Source organism: Cryptotermes secundus, unplaced genomic scaffold (assembly GCF_002891405.2).
Source record: "Cryptotermes secundus unplaced genomic scaffold, Csec_1.0 scaffold461, whole genome shotgun sequence".
Taxonomy (NCBI): Eukaryota; Metazoa; Arthropoda; class Insecta; order Blattodea; family Kalotermitidae; genus Cryptotermes; species Cryptotermes secundus.
Window position 1 is genome coordinate 920,803 of NW_019739952.1, and position 20,440 is coordinate 941,242.

General features: G+C 42.4%; 1 protein-coding gene across 2 annotated transcripts in view; it reads left to right on the forward strand.

The window, feature by feature from the left end:
- The window catches only part of LOC111872119 (dedicator of cytokinesis protein 3), a 284,561-nt gene that overhangs the window by 73,492 nt on the left and 190,629 nt on the right, over positions 1-20,440 (forward strand). For both annotated transcript variants that reach the window (XM_023865697.2, XM_033754538.1), the window contains exons 2-6: positions 5,575-5,658; positions 13,404-13,444; positions 13,614-13,669; positions 14,474-14,570; positions 16,728-16,876. In XM_023865697.2, coding sequence (XP_023721465.2) covers positions 5,575-5,658; positions 13,404-13,444; positions 13,614-13,669; positions 14,474-14,570; positions 16,728-16,876 — 427 coding nt within the window. The remainder of the gene's footprint in view (positions 1-5,574; positions 5,659-13,403; positions 13,445-13,613; positions 13,670-14,473; positions 14,571-16,727; positions 16,877-20,440) is intronic.

Genomic DNA, 20,440 nt, shown 5'->3' on the forward strand with positions numbered 1-20,440 from the left:
CAATAATTTACAGTTGTTACTCGTATCTTCGAGAATAATTGTGCTGGCAGTGGAAAGATATTTTCACACCATCAGAAATGCAAGAATGGTGACTGCATCGTAGAAGTTTTAACTGTTGTGTATACGACTGCGATTTCGGTCACCTTGCTAGTTCATGTGTGTTGTGTCATGCTGTATCATGTCTGCTTTATCGTCTGTATATACTACCATAGTCAATAAGTTCATAGACTGGCCGCAAAGCGTTGTTGCAGCACACTATAGCGGATAGGTTGAGTCACGATATGATGCCCTGTCAGTTCATCTCTCGTCACAGCAAGGCAGTTGTGTGCAAACAGTATAAGCAGAACTGCTGCCTCTATTGTGAACTGCAGTTAAGTGCGAGTGGCGGAAATCGAAAACGTGGCAGTTTGAACAACGGACACACATCAAGTTCTGCCAGAAACTAGGCAAATCCCCTAACGAAACGTTTGGCGTAGGAAGAATTGGCTGTTGCTACACGACAACGCCCCTGCACATCGCTCTCTTCTTGTCCAAGAGGAACTGACAAGGCAACAGGTCACCGTTTTGCCACCCCCTCCGTACTCACCTGATCTCGCACCGTGCGATTTCTTTCTCTTTCGCCGCGTGAAAGCAAAGCTACGTGGTCGTAGATTTCAGTCGTCCGAGGAGGTCGTCAATGCCACAAGAGACGCCGTACGAGAATTTCCTGCCAATATGTTTCAGCAGTGTTTTCGGCAGCTATATCAACGTTGGCAGACTTGTATAGCGGCCAACAGCAACTATTTTGAGAGCCGATGTGGATCTGTGTAAGTGTAAGTGAATACCTTGTAACATGGTGCGATAAAACCACAGTCCACGAACTTAATGACTGTACCACGTACATGTCGCGTGTGTCATGGTGCCTTTCAGTTTGGAGAACGCTGATCTGTTTGCATCATCTGTAAAGGCCTTCCAATCTCTAAATGTTTACATATGAAGTAGTGTATCTAGAATAGGAAACACAGTTCCCTTGTTTGCAGTTCAGATGTGCGTAATGCTGGTGTTCTCAGTCCACGGCTGAATCAGGGTTGCAGTCGCGTCGTGAGAAGCGTCAAGGTCACGACGGAGTCGTTCAAGTTGCAGTAACGCCTGTAGGTCCCAAATCATTTAGCGAAATTCGATGTTTTAGGGACTTCTCACTTATCTTACTACATAACGTGTGCGTTCGTAATGGAATTGCTGAGATGTATTCGTCAAATCTTTGTTTATACAGCGAGGTTGTTTTCGAACGCGCATTCGGGCGGAAGAGTCGGACGCTTTCCCTTCAAGTCGAGCCACCTTGAATGCGTTTCACGGAAGTCGTCTAGAAAACTCAATATGTAACGGTATCTTTGCCCTGTCTCTTTATTTTACGTATTTTAAAAATGAAAAATCATTGCATATTGAATTATGATTTATAATGCAAGTAAGAATTCACTAGGATATGAATTTACGTGGGGCACGCGGTAGCGTAGTTCGTTGAGGCACTATGCTACAAGCCGGAATGTCCCGGGTTCAAGTCCCGATGAGGTCGTCGGATTTTTTCAATTGACCTAATCGTTGCAGCCGCACTATGGCCCTGGGGTCGAATCAGCCTCTAACAGAAATGAGTACCAGGAATATTCTTGGGGGTAAAGGGCAGTCGGCGCGTAGGGCTGACAACCTTGCCGCCATCTATGAGCCGATTGTCTGGAAAATGTGGGAACCTCAACATCTCACAACCCGATGGGCCTCCACGGCCTGTTACTGGGATACTTTTACTTTTTTACTTTATGAATTTACGTACTTTACAGTGTATCTTATAGCTGATACTCTGTTACGGATATTTGGAAAACCGTATCTGGAGCAGTATTTTGTGCAAGAAAATGCGATGCGTGTTCTTGCTTTCCTTATGTGTTGGGATTTTACACCGCGACTGAAACGCCATTGAGGGATGTATGTATAAGGAAGTCGAGTTAACTTATTTTAGAAGCTTAATACTCGTAATCCCTGTTTCCTTCTTAGTAATATGAGACAAAAGTATACACGTTATAGGATCTGACGTTCTCACACCGGTGGTTATGAAGAATTCTAGCTTCTGAGATATGACGCCGTCCGTTGAAAGTCAACCGGCATCTCGGAGGAAAATGTTGCCACCGTCTTCAGGGTCGAGGAATAAGCCTAGCAAGAAACCAGCGTGAAGCAGGTGGCAAGCAGAAGCTGGTTCCTTGCTTGGCTTATTCCTCGACCCTGAAGATGGAGACGACATTTTCCCCTGAAACATCGGTTGCCTTGCAACGAACTACACGGCGTAATATCCCAGAAGATAGAATTCTTCTTCTTGTACACATTATTTAACTGCTCCGAAAGAAATTCAATTGATTTGAAATCTGTGGATTTATATTCATGTTTCCGTTAGAAAGTAAAAAAAACTACACATACTTTCTCATATACGGTTGCCCCTGGCGGCGTTACCTTGGAAACGAAATAGAGTATTGTTCAGTAGACCATTTCTAGTCGTTGATTATACAAGCTGTAGCATACACGTATGTATTGCGTAACCAATTGTTTAGGCGTTTCGTATACGCTTGAGGGATCTCAGCTCGCCACTAGCCTGGACTAAAGTACTGAACCTTACTGTTTGTATCAGTATCGGTGAAGCTGGCTTTGAGAAAATTGTCGTTTCATGTTTGAACTCCCTGAATATGTCACATCTCCATAAATTGCTGAAATGTGATCAGAATTGTTAAAGTAATTTCCGAAACTTCACTCCAGCTCGATCCCATTGCATTACTTGCAGAGGAAGTAACAGGGACTCGGGCCCATGTACGTGGCAGCATTAAGGGTTTCCCGTTGTTGTCTGTTCAGGAGGACTGTCTTGCCTTTACCATCGTTTCCTGCGGACGAACATATGAACTGTGGCGGTTGCACGTGCAGATGTGCTTACGAAATGCAATATGCTGTGTACTTAACGGCAACATCACTCATGGAGCTGAGCCCTTCTTGAGAAACCGCCAATTGTGCAGCCACTCAAGAACTTGCCAGCATTTTATGCAACCCGAAGGTTCATTACCGTGTTCACAAGAGCCCTCCACTGGTCCCTATCCTGAGCCAGATCAGTCCAATCCATACCATCCCATCTTATCTCACTAAGACCCATTTTAATATTGTCCGCCCACCTACGCCTTGATCTTCCCAGTGGTCTCCTTCCTTCTGGTTTTCATGCCACATTTTCAAGGCATCTGTTACCTATCTTTATGTCATGATTTTGCCCCGAATTTATTTATGTTAGGGTGGTCCCTTGTGACCACGGCATGGCGCGTTCTCAGGTTGCGGATGGAGGAGATGGCCTCCAAGTATGGAGGGAAGCTGCGAATATATTGAATAAGCAGTCCGGACAGGCGACAAGGGGCGGTCATCCAGCTAGGGGGTTGGGCGTGGGGCTTACAGCTGCTCCTAAAAATAAGTTTGTTTCGAAAATGTTCAAGAAGCCTCGGACCTGCATGGATTCCGTGGATTTAACGGCAGTATATCGGGAGAAATGTTATTTGCCAAAATGTGTAGTTAGAACCAGTGTAAAATTACCGGTCCGAAAGGGAACATTTCCAGTTCCTTTGGGATTTCGTTATGAGTCAGGTTTCTTGTATTTAAATCCTGATCTTTAGGAGCTGGGATTTCCTAATCAGGAAAGGGCTGGCTACAGGCTGGAAAGCATTTTCTCTTTATCTGCTTGTGCTCTCATTCTTCCGTCCAACGGTTACTGTTTCTTCTTGAGTAAAGGTGGCCGGAGGTTGACGATCACTCCCTTCATAAATTGCCTATGTCTAAATACTTAAAAGATTCACCTGTGTTCGCCCTATTCGCCGCCATGCGATTGTTAGACGCAGGTACAGCTTCCGAATGAAAGTGACAACTCCAGTAGCGTCAGTTTGTACATTGATCTCGTCAGCTACGCTTGTGAGACACCCGGTGATGCTGAGATCTCTAAACAGGAAGCCGAAGTGCTTAGCACGACGTCCACACACATCGATAGATCGTGGCACGTGATCGCTGCTTCCGGTACGAGGTAGTCGAGTTGGGGAAGTGACTTGTATAGACTGCGGGGGCTGAATGTGGGCCAGGGGGTGGCGAGTGTGTACTTCTGTGTCTGGGAGGCTTTTGTTAATGTCACTGCCATTACTGTCGAACTGGAAGCTATGTGAAGAAAGCCCGCAAAGTTATGCCACAGTCGATTTATTCACTCCAATTTTCATCGCATTTGCGATTCAGCTTTGAATTGTTCACTCTTCAAGATACTTTATTACAGGCGATATCCCGATACGCTATTTCTTGTTAACGTCTTGTAGGGAAAAATCAACCGCTATTCCGTTTGAATATTGTAGGTCTCTGTGTGTCCACTGAGCAAATTAGGGACTCTTTTCCGCTTCTAATATGATTAATGTCTCAAGACTTCGTCCTTCGTAAAGATGTGCTACAGCCGAAGACAGCGTGTACAGAGTTCCGAACAGTTTCAGTGAACACACTGTGTCCATTGAAGATACTTTTTCCATTTTTAATCTTACTTATTACATGGTTTCTGTTAATGTATTGACGGGTTATCTGTGCTATTGTAGTACTTAATTATTAATGTAGTTTTTAGCCTAGCATTAGCTTTGTATACATTTATAGTGCTCGACTGTTACATGCTACTTGCAGTTGGCAAGCACTCAAAGAAAGGAATCAGATTATTATTAATATAGCGTAGTGGTTGAGGTGCTACGCTACAAGCCGGAAGGTCGCGGGTTCAAATCCCGATGAGGTCATTGGATTTTTTTCAGTTAACCTAATCCTTCCAGCCGCACTATGGCCCTGGGGTTCACTCAGCCTCTAACGGAAATGAGTACCAGGAATTAATTAAATAATTTTCCTGGGGAGTAAAGCGCGGCCGGCGCGTAAGGCTGACAACCTTACCGCCATCTTTGAGCCGATTGTCTAGATAATGTGGGACCCTAGGCCTGGTACAGGAATAGCTTTACTTACTTTCTTTTTATTATTAGACCGCTTCTGGTCTAGTGATCACAGCCGCTGGCTACACATCCAGAGGTCCCGGGTTCGATTTCCGGCGCTACCAGATTTTCTGAGAAGTACTGGGTCTGGAACGGGGTCCACTCAGCCTCGTGACGATAATTGAGAAGCTACTTGGATGGAAAAGTAGCTCCTGCGGTCTAGAAATCCGAGATTAACGGCCGTGGGAATCCGTTGCGCTGACCACGCGACACCCTCTATCTGCAAAAGTAGTCACTAACTTCGCCGACAAGCGGCGGTCTCTCGGTCGGTATAGTTCGCTTGCGGACTAAAAGCCACGGATTTTATTATTACACCATAATTTGATTGTTTAAACATTTCATTCGAGTCCACGGCATTTCGGTTTACTATTTCTCGTTAAAAATTTGTTGTATATCTCTTATTAATGAAATATCCTTTGAAGTATGGGCGATCTATTTCAGTGACCCGATATCTTATTGCATGAATACCTGTCACATTTTATCTGATAAACTACAAGTACTTTATTTTCACGTCGTTGTTTGCTTCTTGCAGCCTTGTACAACTGGCGGGGAGAGATTCGGTACGGCCTACCCTTGGAGATCGGGGACACAGTACAGATCCTGGAGGAGTGCGCGGGTGAGTCCCAGAGCATAAGTGAAACACTGCCTTTCTAGAAAGAACTCCGGTCCCACGGAGACTGTGGTCTTTCCAGCATTAACGACTGACATACGGACCACTGAGTTGTACCCTTTTGTACTTAACTATGTTTTTTCTTTGGGGGGGGGTTATAGGAACCTAGAGAAAGCAGTTAGTACCCCTTTTTTCTCTTTTTTGTGTCTTTTCACCCCTTCGTTTGTTCATTCCTTCCTTCGGACGAAAATTTTACGTCCGTTTTAATAAAACGGTAGTCCTGTTTATTTGCGTGGTTACGAGCACGTAGAGGGGAAGCGAAGTCCGGCCTCCAGATTCTCTTTCCGCTTGTTTCTTTCTGAGATCATCTGGAGACATTTTGATGACTTTTCATTTCGGAGATATGAACAAAATTGTGTGAGACAAGTATTCATCTGTGTCGTCCGCAAGGGTTGAGCTAGTTAACCCGTTCGATCCTCAGATACCAAGCCGTATAGCCGTCTTGTTGATCTTCCTGGATCAGAGTAAAAATGCTTAGAAAATCGTTGAATACACATTTCATAACAGTTAATTTAGAAAGCGAGATTTTCGTTAATATATTCATGAAATGAACCTGGACTTCAAGTTGCATGTTGTCACCTGAATCTTTGATTAAATGTTGCGTTAATATTACTCTAGATTGTAATAATAGGCCTAAAAGATGTCAGCTAAATGTTAATAGTCCTTGTGGAAAACTTATACTCCATGACGTATGCACAATGACTTGCTTGTCTGGTATGGTTAGAACTCCGTTACGCGTGTCGCAGGGGTAAGGAACTGTTGGGGTCGCGCCATAGCTCAAGCGGTTAGTCGCTGGCTTCCCACCGCGGCGGCTCGGGTTCGATCCCGGGTCTGGTCAAGTGGGATTTGTGGTGGACAAAGTGGCGCTGGGGCAGGTTTTCTCCGAGTACTTCGGTTTCCCCTACCAATATTCATTCCACCAATTGTTCCACAATCACCCTCACCTATCATCTGGGGCTGGTACAATAGGCCAGAAGTGGCCACAGTACAAGGGACTTAGTCCCACCCCACTAGCAATAAGAAAGGGGGGAACTGTTGGTTATCTCGCTACACCATTCCGTATACGCTTGGGTATAGATTGCTTTAGCGAAATTCCGCATTTTGAGTTGGCCACAACAGCGGTTAGGGTGAGTGTGTTCATAAAACAATCTGACCGTACTAGTCATCTGAAATTGAATGTACAGTCATCTTAGACGCGCCCTCTGACCACGTAACACATAGCCGTTTGCTCCCGCTGCTAGGAAGTTCCCTCAGAATTTTTTTAATGAAAACATGGAAATGAAAAAGAAGCATTGCAAAAAGGTAACGTTTTCCCTGTGCCATGAAGGCGTATAGGGAGTGGATACATGTATATACGTGGTGCAGTCCAAAAGTTCCCGAAATATATTAATAAAAACTATTACATCTTACCTGGATCTTATTCTGCACCGTCACCTTCAAAGTAGTCCCCTTGGGAGCGCATACACCGCTCCCAGCGTTTCTGACTTTTCAAATGCATCCTGGAAGTCTTTCTTTGTTAGGGTGTTTAGTACCGTCTGCGTTTCCGCTTGAATTTCCTCAACTGTATCAATCTTCGCCCCTTCAACTTGATTTTCATCTTGGGGAAGAGAAAGAAGTCGCATGGAGCTAAGTCTGGCGAGTACGGTGGGTGGGGAACAACTGCCATCTTGTTTTTAGCCAAAAATTCCTGCACAATGTAAGCCTTATGTGGTGCGTTGTCATGGTGGAGTACCCAGCCGTTCGTGCGCCACTTCTCTGGACGTTTTCTCCCCATGTCCTCCCTCAAACGCTTTAGAACATCGCGATAGAACTCTTTTTTGACTGTCTGACCAGGAGGGACGAACTCCTTATGAACAATCCCGTCAGTATCAAAAAATCAGATCAACATGGACTTAATGTTGCTCTTGACTTGTCGAGCTTTTCTTGGCCGAGGTGAAGAATGGCTCTTCCGTTGCGACGATTGCTGCTTACTTTCAGGGTCGTAGCCATAAACCTAACTTTCGTCACCAGGGACAACTTTCGAAAGAAAGTTTGGATCCTATTGAAGCTGTTGCCGAAGTTCCCTGCAGACTTCCAAGCGATGCTGCTTCTGTTCATTTTGCAGCAGTCGTGGCACAAACTTCGCCGCAATCCTCCTCATGTTCAGTTCCTCTGACAAAATTCGTTGACATGTACCATAACTTAGTCCCAAGGTGTTACAGAGGTCTAGGATGGTCAGTCTACGATCTTGCAGAATCAGATCGCTAACTTTCGCGACATTTTCTGGTGTTTTGCCAGTTGACGGCCGTCCCGAACGATCGTCGTCATCAGTCAATGTTCGGCCATTTTTGAAACGATTATATCAGTCGTAAGTTTGTGTCTGGCCTAAACTGTTGTCACCAAAAGCTTGCTTCAACATTTGATGCGTTTCTGCAGCGGTTTTCCTAAGTTTAGAACAAAACTTTATACAGACACGCTGCTCTCTCAGGTCCTCCATCGCAAAACCGCAAACTCACGGAAACACAACAGTGGAAATACATTCACCAACAATGAATGCGGCCACTCAACTCGACGCCGCTTGCCACACTGATCCAAGAAGGGTGAGTGTGGTGAGACACCTAGCGGTATTTCGATGTACTCATAACCATTCGCGCGTAGAATTCAAATTTCTGGAACTTTTGGATTGCACCATGTACGTTTTGTTGACGCCGGGACTAGCTGTAGGTCGGGTTCACGCCCAGGCCGCTTTACCTCCGGGGAAAGAGCCCCCAGTACCCATTGGATAGCAGGTTGGGTGGACCCCACAGCCCGTCTGGACAACTTGTAGTAGAGAAAATTTATGACTCTACCGGGACTCGAACTCGGATTCCTTGATCGTCCAGCCTGTAACCAATCGTTATTCCGACAGCGCTATCCGGGCTCATAAACATGACAAAACAATTATTCATAAACCTGAGAGGCATCTTAAATGGGGATATTAACAGCGCCAACTTAAGTCAGTTGTTAAGAACTGGTGTCTGGCTACCATCAACATTTAAGCGGAAGCGTTTGCTTGTCCCTGCCTTGAGTTATATCCATAACAGGCGATTTGTATACCGTTCTTCAAGTACAGTTTACACTTTTCTTGTTCTGTTGGAACACCGCTCTGTTCATCTTCAGTTTACTGGAATTCTGCTTGCTAAATATAACATCCCCTCCACTGTTTCCGTCTGAAGTCCAGTGATATTGAATCCTTTGTGATTTCCTTGACAGATAATACGGCTGTCCCAAGGTTTCTTCTCACACAGGACAACACAGCACTTAAGACGCGGGCGTACACTAAACGAGATTCAAACCCATCATTTAAATGTTCTTGCCGTACAGCACCATCCGAGTCTTAGACCACGCGGCCGTTGGATTTGGTGCTGTGTCTCTTTGACAGTGCAACCGAAAGTCCTAAGGATGCTTCATATGATTGTAACGTTCTGGATAAGGAATTCGTTCCGCCTTCCGTGTGATCCTCTCGCGGCGGCAGTGTCACGAGGATTGATCCCTTCGGACGCGGCATTTCGCCTCGACAGGTGAACAGCAATGAGCTGTGGCGACACAGTTGTGCCCTCTGTGATGTAACGTCGTGTATCCTGTGAAAGTCAACATTTTGGAGAAACATCACTTCCATCTTCAGGGGCCAGGCAAGAGACTGACACGAGCAGGGAGCAGGCAGCAGGCAGTCCAAACCTGTTTCCGCACGCGGTTTGCTCTTCTTGCCGTCTGCTTTTTGCATGTCTTACTCTCCGACCCTGAAGATGGAAACGATTTGTTATTCACAAATATCGTTTCGCGCCTGTTGGATTGCAAGGCATTAGATCCCAGAAGAAGGAACTTTGTAGTGATCGCTATGGGAACTTCAAATAAACTTATTGAGGTCTTCATTATAGAATTTTCTGGCGTTCCATCTTCATTAAATACACATGTTTTCTTCAGAACAGACATAAAAATTCGGTAGACAAATATCTCAGCTGCCGGGCACATTTTCCTTTATTATAAAAACTTCACCAGTCTCAAACTGGGTTAGGAGGGTAGGGTGTACAGAGAAAGGGTGCACCAAAAGAATGGAGTTATTCGTTTACTTGGTGCATTTTGGTCCTTCACGAAAATAAAATAACCCGCAATGGACGCTTTTTGTCCCATAAAATGGGTACCTGGGATCTCCTGTCCAGCTAAAGTCAGTTGAAAAGTGAAACTTTCACCTCTGGGTTATGTGAAATTGAACTCTTGTGAATCTGTAATTCCTAACCCCCCCACCAATACCACTTCGTGTTGTAATGCTAAGCTGCAAGCTAAAGGAAAAGCATACAAGTATCTTCATGTATAATCCTTCCCGACCCCATTCTCGGTATGTACGTGCGAGTTTCAGTAGTGTAGCGAGTTGTCAATACATCGCAAGAATGTAGCAGTGAGGTTGTTGTGTGTGTGTTCAAGTGGCAGCACTTTCAACATATCTGATGCCATCTGGTGGCACTACTACAAAATACATCCGAAGCATGCCGACTATGCGAAGAAACTGCCAGTCATCACGGTAGTTCCCTGTTGACAGCTGAAACCGGTTTTTTTAAATGCGTTTTTTACAGTGAACTGTTGTGCCCATAATTATGAACGTATGTGTACATGGGCGGTAATGCCGTGTACGGAGAGAACCCAACGTTTCGGAGAAACATGCCGCCTCCATGATCATGGTAGAGGAGTAAACCAAGCAAGAAATCATCAGGTGGAGGCAAACTGAGGTTGCTTACTCTTCGACCCCGAAGATAAAGGCGATAGGCCGGGTTCTTTTCTGACCTACGCCGTGTTGCAACCCAGAAGTCACTGCCGTAATAACCACAAATCCCAGCATAAATATGTACATATTCTGGACAGTGGTTTGTTGGTTTCAGTGGCATGTTACTGGGACACACTGTGGGTTAAAAAAGTTTGCTCTATAGAGTAGACATTTTGCTTTATGATGAAAATAAGAGCAGAATACCATTCAGTTCAGAATCCATCTTCTCATGCAGTTTTTAAAACCCTATTTTTTAATGCTAGTGGGGTGGGACTAAGTCCCTTGTACTGCGGCCACTTCTGGCCTATTGTACCAGCCCCAGATGATAGGTGAGGGTGATTGTGGAGGAATTGGTGGGATGAAGATTGGCAGGGGAAACCGAAGTACTCGGAGGAAACCTGCCCCAGCGCCACTTTGTCCACCACAAATCCCACTTGACCAGACCCGGGATCGAACCCGTGCCGCCGCGGTGGGAAGCCAGCGACTAACCGCTTGAGCTATGGCGCGGCCACTTTGAAAAACCTAAACATTACAATCGAAACTGTACCAGTACCTGTTTTGTATGGGTGTGAAACTCGATCTCTTACCCGTATCCAAAAGGAGGAATGGAGATTAAGAAGAATGGGCGCCGACGGGAAGAGAAGGGGAAGCTTCTATTTGAAATGAAATCAGGATTGAAAAAAGGGAGGAAATATATCAAGTATTAATACAAAATATTCTTATTATCCTTATGTCCTGAATACTTTAGATCGATAAGTAAAAATGGTGTAGGATTTGAGGTTGTTGCAGTCATGTAGCTTGGTAGAGTCCACCGAAATGCTGCGCGCCCCTCGAGAGAATGCTGGCTGAGGAGAATGTTGGGCTCTAAGTGAGATGAAGATACTGGAGCGTGAAGAAAGTCCCATAATTTACGTGTATGTGTCAGATCATGCAGATTGAAATGAGCTGAACGTGGACTATGCATTTGCGTAAACATTCATACAAAATTTAGTTCAGGAACCTTCAGAGCGTGGGTTTAATACGATGGGGTACCCAAAAGAAACCGAACTAATTTTTTTGTGGGGAGAGCTTTTGTAGTACCGCGTTTTGCCGTTATGAGCGCATGGAGTTAACATTCCTGAGTCGATAAGCCGACTACCGTTGCTTCAGAAAGTAAGGACTAGTTTCGGCAGAGTTTATAGTGACAGCTGTTTTGTGTGATCGTCGTTTTTGCAATGGCTGATTTTCGTGAACAGCGTGCGAGGTGAAATTCTGCTTTTTGCTCGGGAAACGTGGAACAGAGACTCTTGAAATGTTAAAAACGGCGTACAAGGACGATGCTATGGAGAAAACTCAAGTGTTTGAGTGGTTTTCCCGTTTCAAAAATGGTGAAATGTCAATTGATGACAAACCTCGTTCTGGTCGTCCTTCCACGGTCTGAACACATGAAAATGTTGAAAAAATTCGTGAAATCATCAAGGAAGATCGACGACGGACCATTGAAGAAATTGTGGAGCTGTCGGGAGAGACTTGGAGCTCAGCGGCCAGATTTGTGGCAGTCGGGTGACTGGTTTTTCCGTCATGACAATGCCCCTGCTCACACAGCCCTGTCTGTACAATTCTTGACCAAAAATGATATGACCCCTGTTCCTCACCCGACCTTGCCCCGTGCGACTTTTTTTGTTTTCTCGAATGAAAAGAGACATGAAAGGAAAAAACGACGGAGGCGCTGTCAAGCATCTCAAAAGATGAATTTACACAATGTTTTGAAAAATGGAATAAAAGACTACACAAGTGTATTAGTGTAAGTGGAGAGTACTTTGATGGGGATTGAAGGTTTGTGCTTAAAATTTCAATAAATAAGTTTAAAAAAAAATCAAGTTCGGTTTCTTTTGGGTACCCCTCGTAAATATTTAAATGACTTTTCAGATAATGTGAAATGAAAATCTAGACTAAAGTGGGTCAGGAGATGGTTCAGTGCTGGGTTTTTGTGAATGAGATAGTGAACTTTTTTCTTCTTCTTACAGTAGGGAATTTCCTGACCGGTTGAGTAACCGTTAACTTCTCAAGCAGAATCTGTTTCATAAAGTTGGTTCATTGTAGAGAGACAGGTGCGCTTATATACATCATAACCCTTGGAGTTAGGGTTTCGTGACAGTCGTTTACTGTTGTCTAGGTAATGTTTTCTTTGAATGTTGTCATTTGTCTGGATGACAGGTAAAGGTAAAGCTGTCCCTGTGCTTAACTGATTAAGCACTACGCCATGAAGGCGCATGGAAGAGTGGATGTACAGATTCACATTTTTCTTGACGCTGGAACTAGCTGGAGGTGAGTGGTCAGTTTCACGCCCCGGCCGCTTTACCCCCGGGGAATGAGTCCCCGTTACCCATTGGATAGGACCCCAGAACGACATGGAGAAGAAAAAATTCTTGACCCTACTGGGACTCGAACTCCAACCCCTCGGTCTTCGAGCCCGTAGCCAGTCGCTATACCGACTACGCTATCCCGGCTCCTAAGGGAGATAAGAAATGCATAAAAAATGTTAGTCCAGAAACCTGAAGGGCAGAGACTTAACTGTGAGGCTTAGGTATAGACAGGAGAATAATATTAAAATTGCTCTTAAAATATAGGATTTGAGGACGTGAACTGGATTCATCTGGCAGAGTCTTGGGAACTGAGTAATGAACCTGTGGGCTACGTGAAAGTGGGTGAAGATCTTGACTAGATGATGGGCTGTTAGCTTCTCAAAAAGAATTCTGCTCAGTTAGGTTAGTTATATCTGTTGTACAGTACTTGAAATAAAATTCCTCTGGAACTTTGAGTGTCGTATAATTTGCCACAAAATAAAAATAATTAAGATTATTTTATGCTGTAAATTATCCGTTTCACTGTTGTGAGAATATTTTGGGCACTATAGTTTTGTTTCTTTTTTCAGGATGGTTTCGAGGTTTCTCTACAAAAAACCGTTCAATCAAGGTATGCGCATTCATATCCATTCATTTACTGAACTAGTGGGCAGTGACAGGCCAAGGAATGAAGTGGTGTAATGTAGGTTACTGTTGCTTCTGTGCTACCACGAAAGTTTTTTTTTAATTGCTTCTCAGTTAAGATTGTTACACATCATTAGCGCTTGTTTTTTTTACAGGGCATATTTCCAGCGTCGTACATATACTTGAAGCCCTGCAAGATTGATAATGAAGGGTAAGTTACATATTTATTTGTAAATTTATATTTGCATATATTGAGAAAGTATTTTGTTTCATCGAATTTTTATTTAAGTTGCCTCTTCAGAAGCTGGTATGGAACGTTCCTAATGCAGAAAGTATCGTTCCTGTTGGTGTTATAATATGATTATTAGAGAAGCAATTTTTAGGTGCTGAAGAATTAGAAACTATTCAATTTTCTATGCCATAAAACTATATACAGTGTGCTATAGAAGTAAAAAGTATTTTTGTTAAACAGGTATCGTTGATTACACAAAGTACTCACCACATTTCGTTAGTATCGCGCACAGAATGAGAAGAACTTGTCACGATTTTTGGAGTGACTGTAGATGGGGTATTGGTTGATGGATTTATTGACCACTTATACACTTGGAAACTACCCTCCTGCGTTGTTTGTTGCCCTATGGGTTTTGGTGGGTTAGTTTGGCCTGCTAAGGGTGCTCGCGTTGAGCAGTCTGCTTTTGCCGGTTCTCACGGTCTCTTCGCTTGCAGATTTCTTATATTTTTTCTTCTACCCTGAAGATGGAGGCGATACGTTCCTCCGAAACGTCGGTTAACACCACATATACACGGTGCCAAATCCCAGAAGACTGCTTTCTTCATAGTCACCGCCGTGAAAGCCTCAAATCTTACATATAATATATTGTCTCCTCTGAGAGTAAGAGCAACATTTCACAATCAAAAAGGAAGGGGGATTATAAAACACAAATTATTCTGTAGTATTAGCCCCCCCAGTACATGTTTTAGTTCTTTAGACTACTGTGAACATTTGTTTGTACAGGTTGTTTGAGTCAGTGATTCCCATCGAGGATTCAGTTGTTCGAGAGGTGACATTAGTTCTTCGAGAATGGGGCAACATCTGGAAGAGGTTGTTTGTGGTAAGTATTGCAGAAATTGCTGAAATCAAGTATTATGATACCAAAAGCTTAACCTCTTCTTGTCTGTTGTCAAGGTAGGCTTGGCACTGTGCCCCATTATGAATTTTGCTTTAATTTCGTGGATTCCTGTCAGCTGTGAACTGTAATACAGACATCTAGGAAGAATCTGAAGGGTTCTGACGATGGTGTATAACACTCAGAATTGCTGGGTTTACGGTCTTTGTCCATCATCCGTTATTCTAAAAACTGGAAAACATGATGTTTCAGAAACGTTGTATTTTCTAGTTTTTAGAATACCGAACGATGGACAACTTCCGAAAACCCAGTAATTCTGAAACATTAAGGAGTATGTGGGTCAGGCTGTGTATGTAACTGTATATAAATTAAAATACATATTGTAGTGATATGTTTTGACAGTACAGCAACATCAGGCTACATTTACATTAATTTATCACAACTGTTGTACATTGGCCACTGTTTACTGATATTTTATAAAATGACATATATTAAATTATTGGTAAGACTGATGTTTAAAGTAGTATGGTGAAGTTGTTATTGCTGTACTGTCTTTTAAAATAACAGCAATTAATAATTTAACAGATTTTTAACTCTGAACTAAGACAGTACGACCGCCTCTATGGTCTAGTGGTCAGAGTTCCTGGCTAGAGATCCAGAGGTCGATTCCCGGGGCTACCAGATTTTCTGAGAAGTAGCGGGTCTGGAACAGGGTTCGCTCAGCCTCGTGAGCCACTGGAATTGAAAATTAGTGGCTCTGGTCTAGGAAACCGAGATTAACAGCTGTGGGAATCCGTTGCGCTGACCACGTGACACCCTCTATCTGCTAAAGTTGGCACCACCTTCACTGACAAGCTGCGGTTACTCAGCCTTGGAGTCACTAAGACAGTACATCAGCTTGAAATTTAACAGATTTTAACAAAGAACTAAGACAGTAGAGCAATAACAATTTTGTACTATTTTCAACATCATTCTTACCAGTAATTTAATATATATCATTTTACAGAACATCTGTAAACCTTGACCATTGTACAGTAATAGCAGTTACCACTACATTTAGGTACTGTATATAGTCAGGTAATTTCTATACATACAAGTAGTTTTGTAGATGGCCCATCATATACTATTAATACAGAATATAACATGCTGTTCCAATACGGCATTTCAGACATTTAGAGGTTTGTTCCATGGGCAACCTCCACTGACCAATGGAAATTTTCATACTCAAAATAAATTAAACGTGACCAAGCAAATTATGAAATGGAATTTTTCAAGAAAGAATAAAATTTGTGCCAAGACATTCCACACACTTTCTTATATATGATTTACCTTGATTACATTGCATTGGAAAAATACATGATTTTTGTTGGGTAGACCATTGTTGGTCACTGATTATACAAACTTGGACATGTATGTGCTGCATAAGCTTTGGGTCCGTAATGCATGTACCATTATTTTCCTTCAAGACCCACCTATCAGGATTTATTTAGGGTGATGGTCTTCATAAATTACTGAAATTTAATCAAAACTGTTCAAGCCCCAAAAATGTTCATATTCACATTGGACACCAACCTATAATGAATAAACTCTTAAATACTGAATGTGAGTACAATTTTTCCGATTGTTCAGGCACTAGCAAGAGGCACATGCTTACAGAGAGATTGCATTCCAAAACACACTTTTTTATATTCTGGGTTGGGGGTTGGGGCAGAAATTTATAAATCCATAAGAATGTAAAGATTGATTTTTTCACCATCACAATCCTTTCTCATATATATACTCGTATACTATGTTTCCATGTTCATGGGCTCTGAAAACATGCAAGTCTATCAAAATCTCAACATAAATTTTTTACACCATTGTAATACTTTCTCTTGTTATTACATGTGTGAGAAAGAAAACATTGACATTAATTTGGACTGAACTACTATTGCATGCCAAAAGAAATTTAAGTCAATAAGGGTTTAAGCTTTATCCAGACTTATAATCATAATTGTTTTTGGGTAATTAGCATGTATTTCACAGTTCTCTGTATAAAGGGACCTAAAGCTGCATGTATGTATATACATATTGTTATTTATGTTTATTACATAAGTTCTTTTTTTGATATACTGAAACAAATATCGTGTAACCATTTTTTAGGATCGGGAGACCTACAAATTCTGTACATTACGTAAAGTCATGCGTGAACTACTGGACTGGAGGCGCCAGCTCCTGACTGGGACGCTAACCCAGGACCAAATGCGGGAGCTAAAACTGAAGATCACTTCTAAGATAGACTGGGGTAACAGGTAGGACATGATTCAGTTTTCTCTGTGTAGATGTAACAACCACTGACCTTTCTTCAGGCTGTGATTTTTTTGAGGCCAAATATAAAAATTGATCCCATAGATCATTCAGAAATGGGGCAAAATTAAAGTACCTGGGAATAACAGTAATAAGCCAAAATGATATTCATATTGGAACTGAGAACAAGTTAAAAATTTTGGAGATGCTTGCTACTGGTCATTTCAGGTTTTTTTTTCCTGTCATGTTTGCAGGTTCTTACCTGCAAATAACTGACTTTCAGTCTAAGGGGAGAACAATGATTTAGGGTGTTTGAGAACTGTTCCCTTTAAAATATTGTAACTTGTTTTGCCACTGAAGACGCTGTTCAGATTGTTAATTGGTTTATTTAACAACCTACAAGTCATAACTACAAATACTTATAATACTCTTGCGGGTTCAGACAATTTACAAACCCTACACAGTAGTCTCTTCAGTAGTCTTCACATATTTATAACGCGGGAGCTATACAAGTGTCACTTAATTACACACTCCCAATGCCTTCTCAGTTATCACAAACTATCACTGATTATCACACATAAACTCTTCTTATTATGCGTTCGGTTCTTCTTCTTCCATGGCTGCTATACTTATAATGTCTTCACATTCACAATTCACTTGCTTCAACTGCCCTCAGTGACTGCTACATTTCAACTGACCTTGCCGACTGCTACATTTCAACTCTCTCATGCATTCCAGTCTCCTTTATAAAGCCTCAGTCGGACAGCAGAAAATCCACATTGCTTCACTGTTGCATAAACGCCGTGTTTACAGGCGTTGCTGGGCAACGCTGCTGAGAGTTATTTATTGCTGCGTAGCAACCAGCGCGCTTCGGCTTGGCTCTGCTCAGCATGGCACAGAGAAACACCGCTTTCCTTATTGTTGCGTAACCTCGTTTCCACTGTTGTGCAACTTTGCAACTGATCGTTCATCAAGGGTCTGTCTTCGTGGTAACTCGTTCCACCTCCTGTTGCCCAGCAACAGTAAGACATGTCACAATATCCATGATTTATTTCAACCGTCTTCCAGTGCACACACTCATCTATCTCCTCCTCTCTCTTGCACTACATGTTTCGGCACAAAAGTGCCATCTTCAGGTGCTTATTTGATTTACGTTAAACTAGTTCATTGCATGCCTTGTTGTCTTCATATTAAAATAACTAAAATATATATTTATCATATATATTGATAAATGTTAAATGTTAAAAATATTAAAATTGTTCAGGATTTTTCATCCCTACATCGTATCTCACTACGCGAGTCACACCTATCCTCTTCTGTCGGAGCACTCTTTCACTATTGTGTGTGTATCTGTAACGTGAATTTGTTATTCATTAATACCGTGTTCCGTATTTTATTTATTACTTGTGGTATTATAATTTTTAATNAAATTCTAATAAATAAAATAAAATAAATAAATAAATAAATAAAATACGGAACGCGGTATTAATGAATAACAAATTCACGTTACAGATACACACACAATAGTGAAAGAGTGCTCCGACAGAAGAGGATAGGTGTGACTCGCGTAGTGAGATACGACGTAGGGATGAAAAATCCTGAACAATTTTAATATTTTTAACATTTAACATTTATCAATATATATGATAAATATATATTTTAGTTATTTTAATATGAAGACAAGGCATGCAATGAACTAGTTTAACGTAAATCGAATAAGCACCTGAAGATGGCACTTTTGTGCCGAAACATGTAGTGCAAGAGAGAGGAGGTGATAGATGAGTGTGTGCACTGGAAGACGGTTGAAATAAATCATGGACTTAAATCAGTGCAACAGGACGCTAAAATATAACATTATGTCACAATATATTAATTTGAGAAGGACACAGTATCAGGTAAATGGCGAAGATTATATAATAAGTAGATCTATAATCTATACTCTTGACCTGATAGTGTCAGGATGATTAAATCAAGAAGGATAATATATGGGTGGAACATGTAGCACATGTGGATAAATGAAAAATGTACACAGCAAATCGGTCTGCAAACCTGAAGGAAAGACTCCACATGGGAGACCTGTATATAGATAATATTGAAGTGGATCTTAGGAAAATATAATGCATGGGCTGAACTGAATTCATGTAGCTCAGAATAGGATAAAGATTTTGGATTTTGTGAACAAAATAATAAAACATATGATTCTATAGGAGCAGAAAATGTCTTGATTGATGTGAGTAACAATGAACTTGAGATGTATCTTGCACTGTGGAGTGACTTGGTCATCAAGATTATATGGTATTTTGTTCTAGCATTTTTAAATTATCATTATTTATTTGAAGAATTGTGATACCAGTCTGGGATCTGAATTAATACAAAGATCTGTGTGAGAAGAAAACAAAATAAATTATGCATGCTTCATAATTTTATAGACACTGCAGCTGCAGAGATTGCTCTTGAGGGATATTTGTGCATACGAAGGGGGACCCAAAAATAACCGGAAACGACCTGTTGCGCGCGCATGCTTTGTAGTTACGAGTTGTGCTGCTAGGTGGTGTTAGCTGGGGGTCTCCGCGACTGTTAGTGAGCTGGTGTCAGTCTGAGTTAAGTGGTTTGTCTGTGGTGCTCTGTTGTGTGTGTTCCTGTTTCAACCCTTTGGTGATTAGTGAGATGGCCGACCAGAAGGAACAAATAGTGTGTGTGAAATTTTTTGCTTTCTGTTAGGGAAAACTGCACTTCACTCTTCAAGTCGCGGCAAACATTCACGCGGTTTTCTCTGTGGTCATCTCCGAGCAAGCGAGGAACAAATTTTGCAGACACCCGTCTCATGTGCAAACCTTCAGTTCAAATTCGCTGGACCGTGCTCCATGAGATGTTCGTTTCCCCAGAAAGTTGGTCAATGGTCTTTCGACGATCTTCATCAATTTCATGCACACTCTTTGTTCCTTCTGGTCGGCCATCTCACTAATCGCCAAAGGGTTGAAACAGGAACGCACACAACAGAGCACCACAGACAAACCACTTAACTCAGACTGACGCCAGCTCACTAACAGTCGCGGAGACCCCCAGCTAACACCACCTAGCAGCACAACTCGTAACTACAAAGCATGCGCGCGCAACAGGTCGTTTCCGGTTATTTTTGGGTCCCCCCTCGTATATGTTTGTAATGAATAATATATGAGTATGTATAATATACTACTCTGTCCAAGAAGTATCCGACCTTGGGCCAGGAAAACAAAGTTCTGTATCTGGGTGGTTACAATACCTAATCCCTTTCGAAGTAAGCCCCTTGTGACCCCAGACACTTAGCCCAGTGGTCCTTCCATCGCTGGAAGCAATTCTGGAAGGCTTCTTTTGGAATGGCATGCAGCTGTGCTGTCATGTTCTGTATAATGTTATTATGGCTCTCAAAACAGGAGCCTTTTAGTGGTGTCTTCAATCTCGGGAACAGCCAGAAATCACAAGGAGGCATGTCAGAAGAGTAGGGAGCCTGGCGAACCTGCGGAATGCCGTGCTTGGCCAGGAAACCCTGGATCAGGTGTGATGAATGAGCTGAGGTGTTGTCATGATGC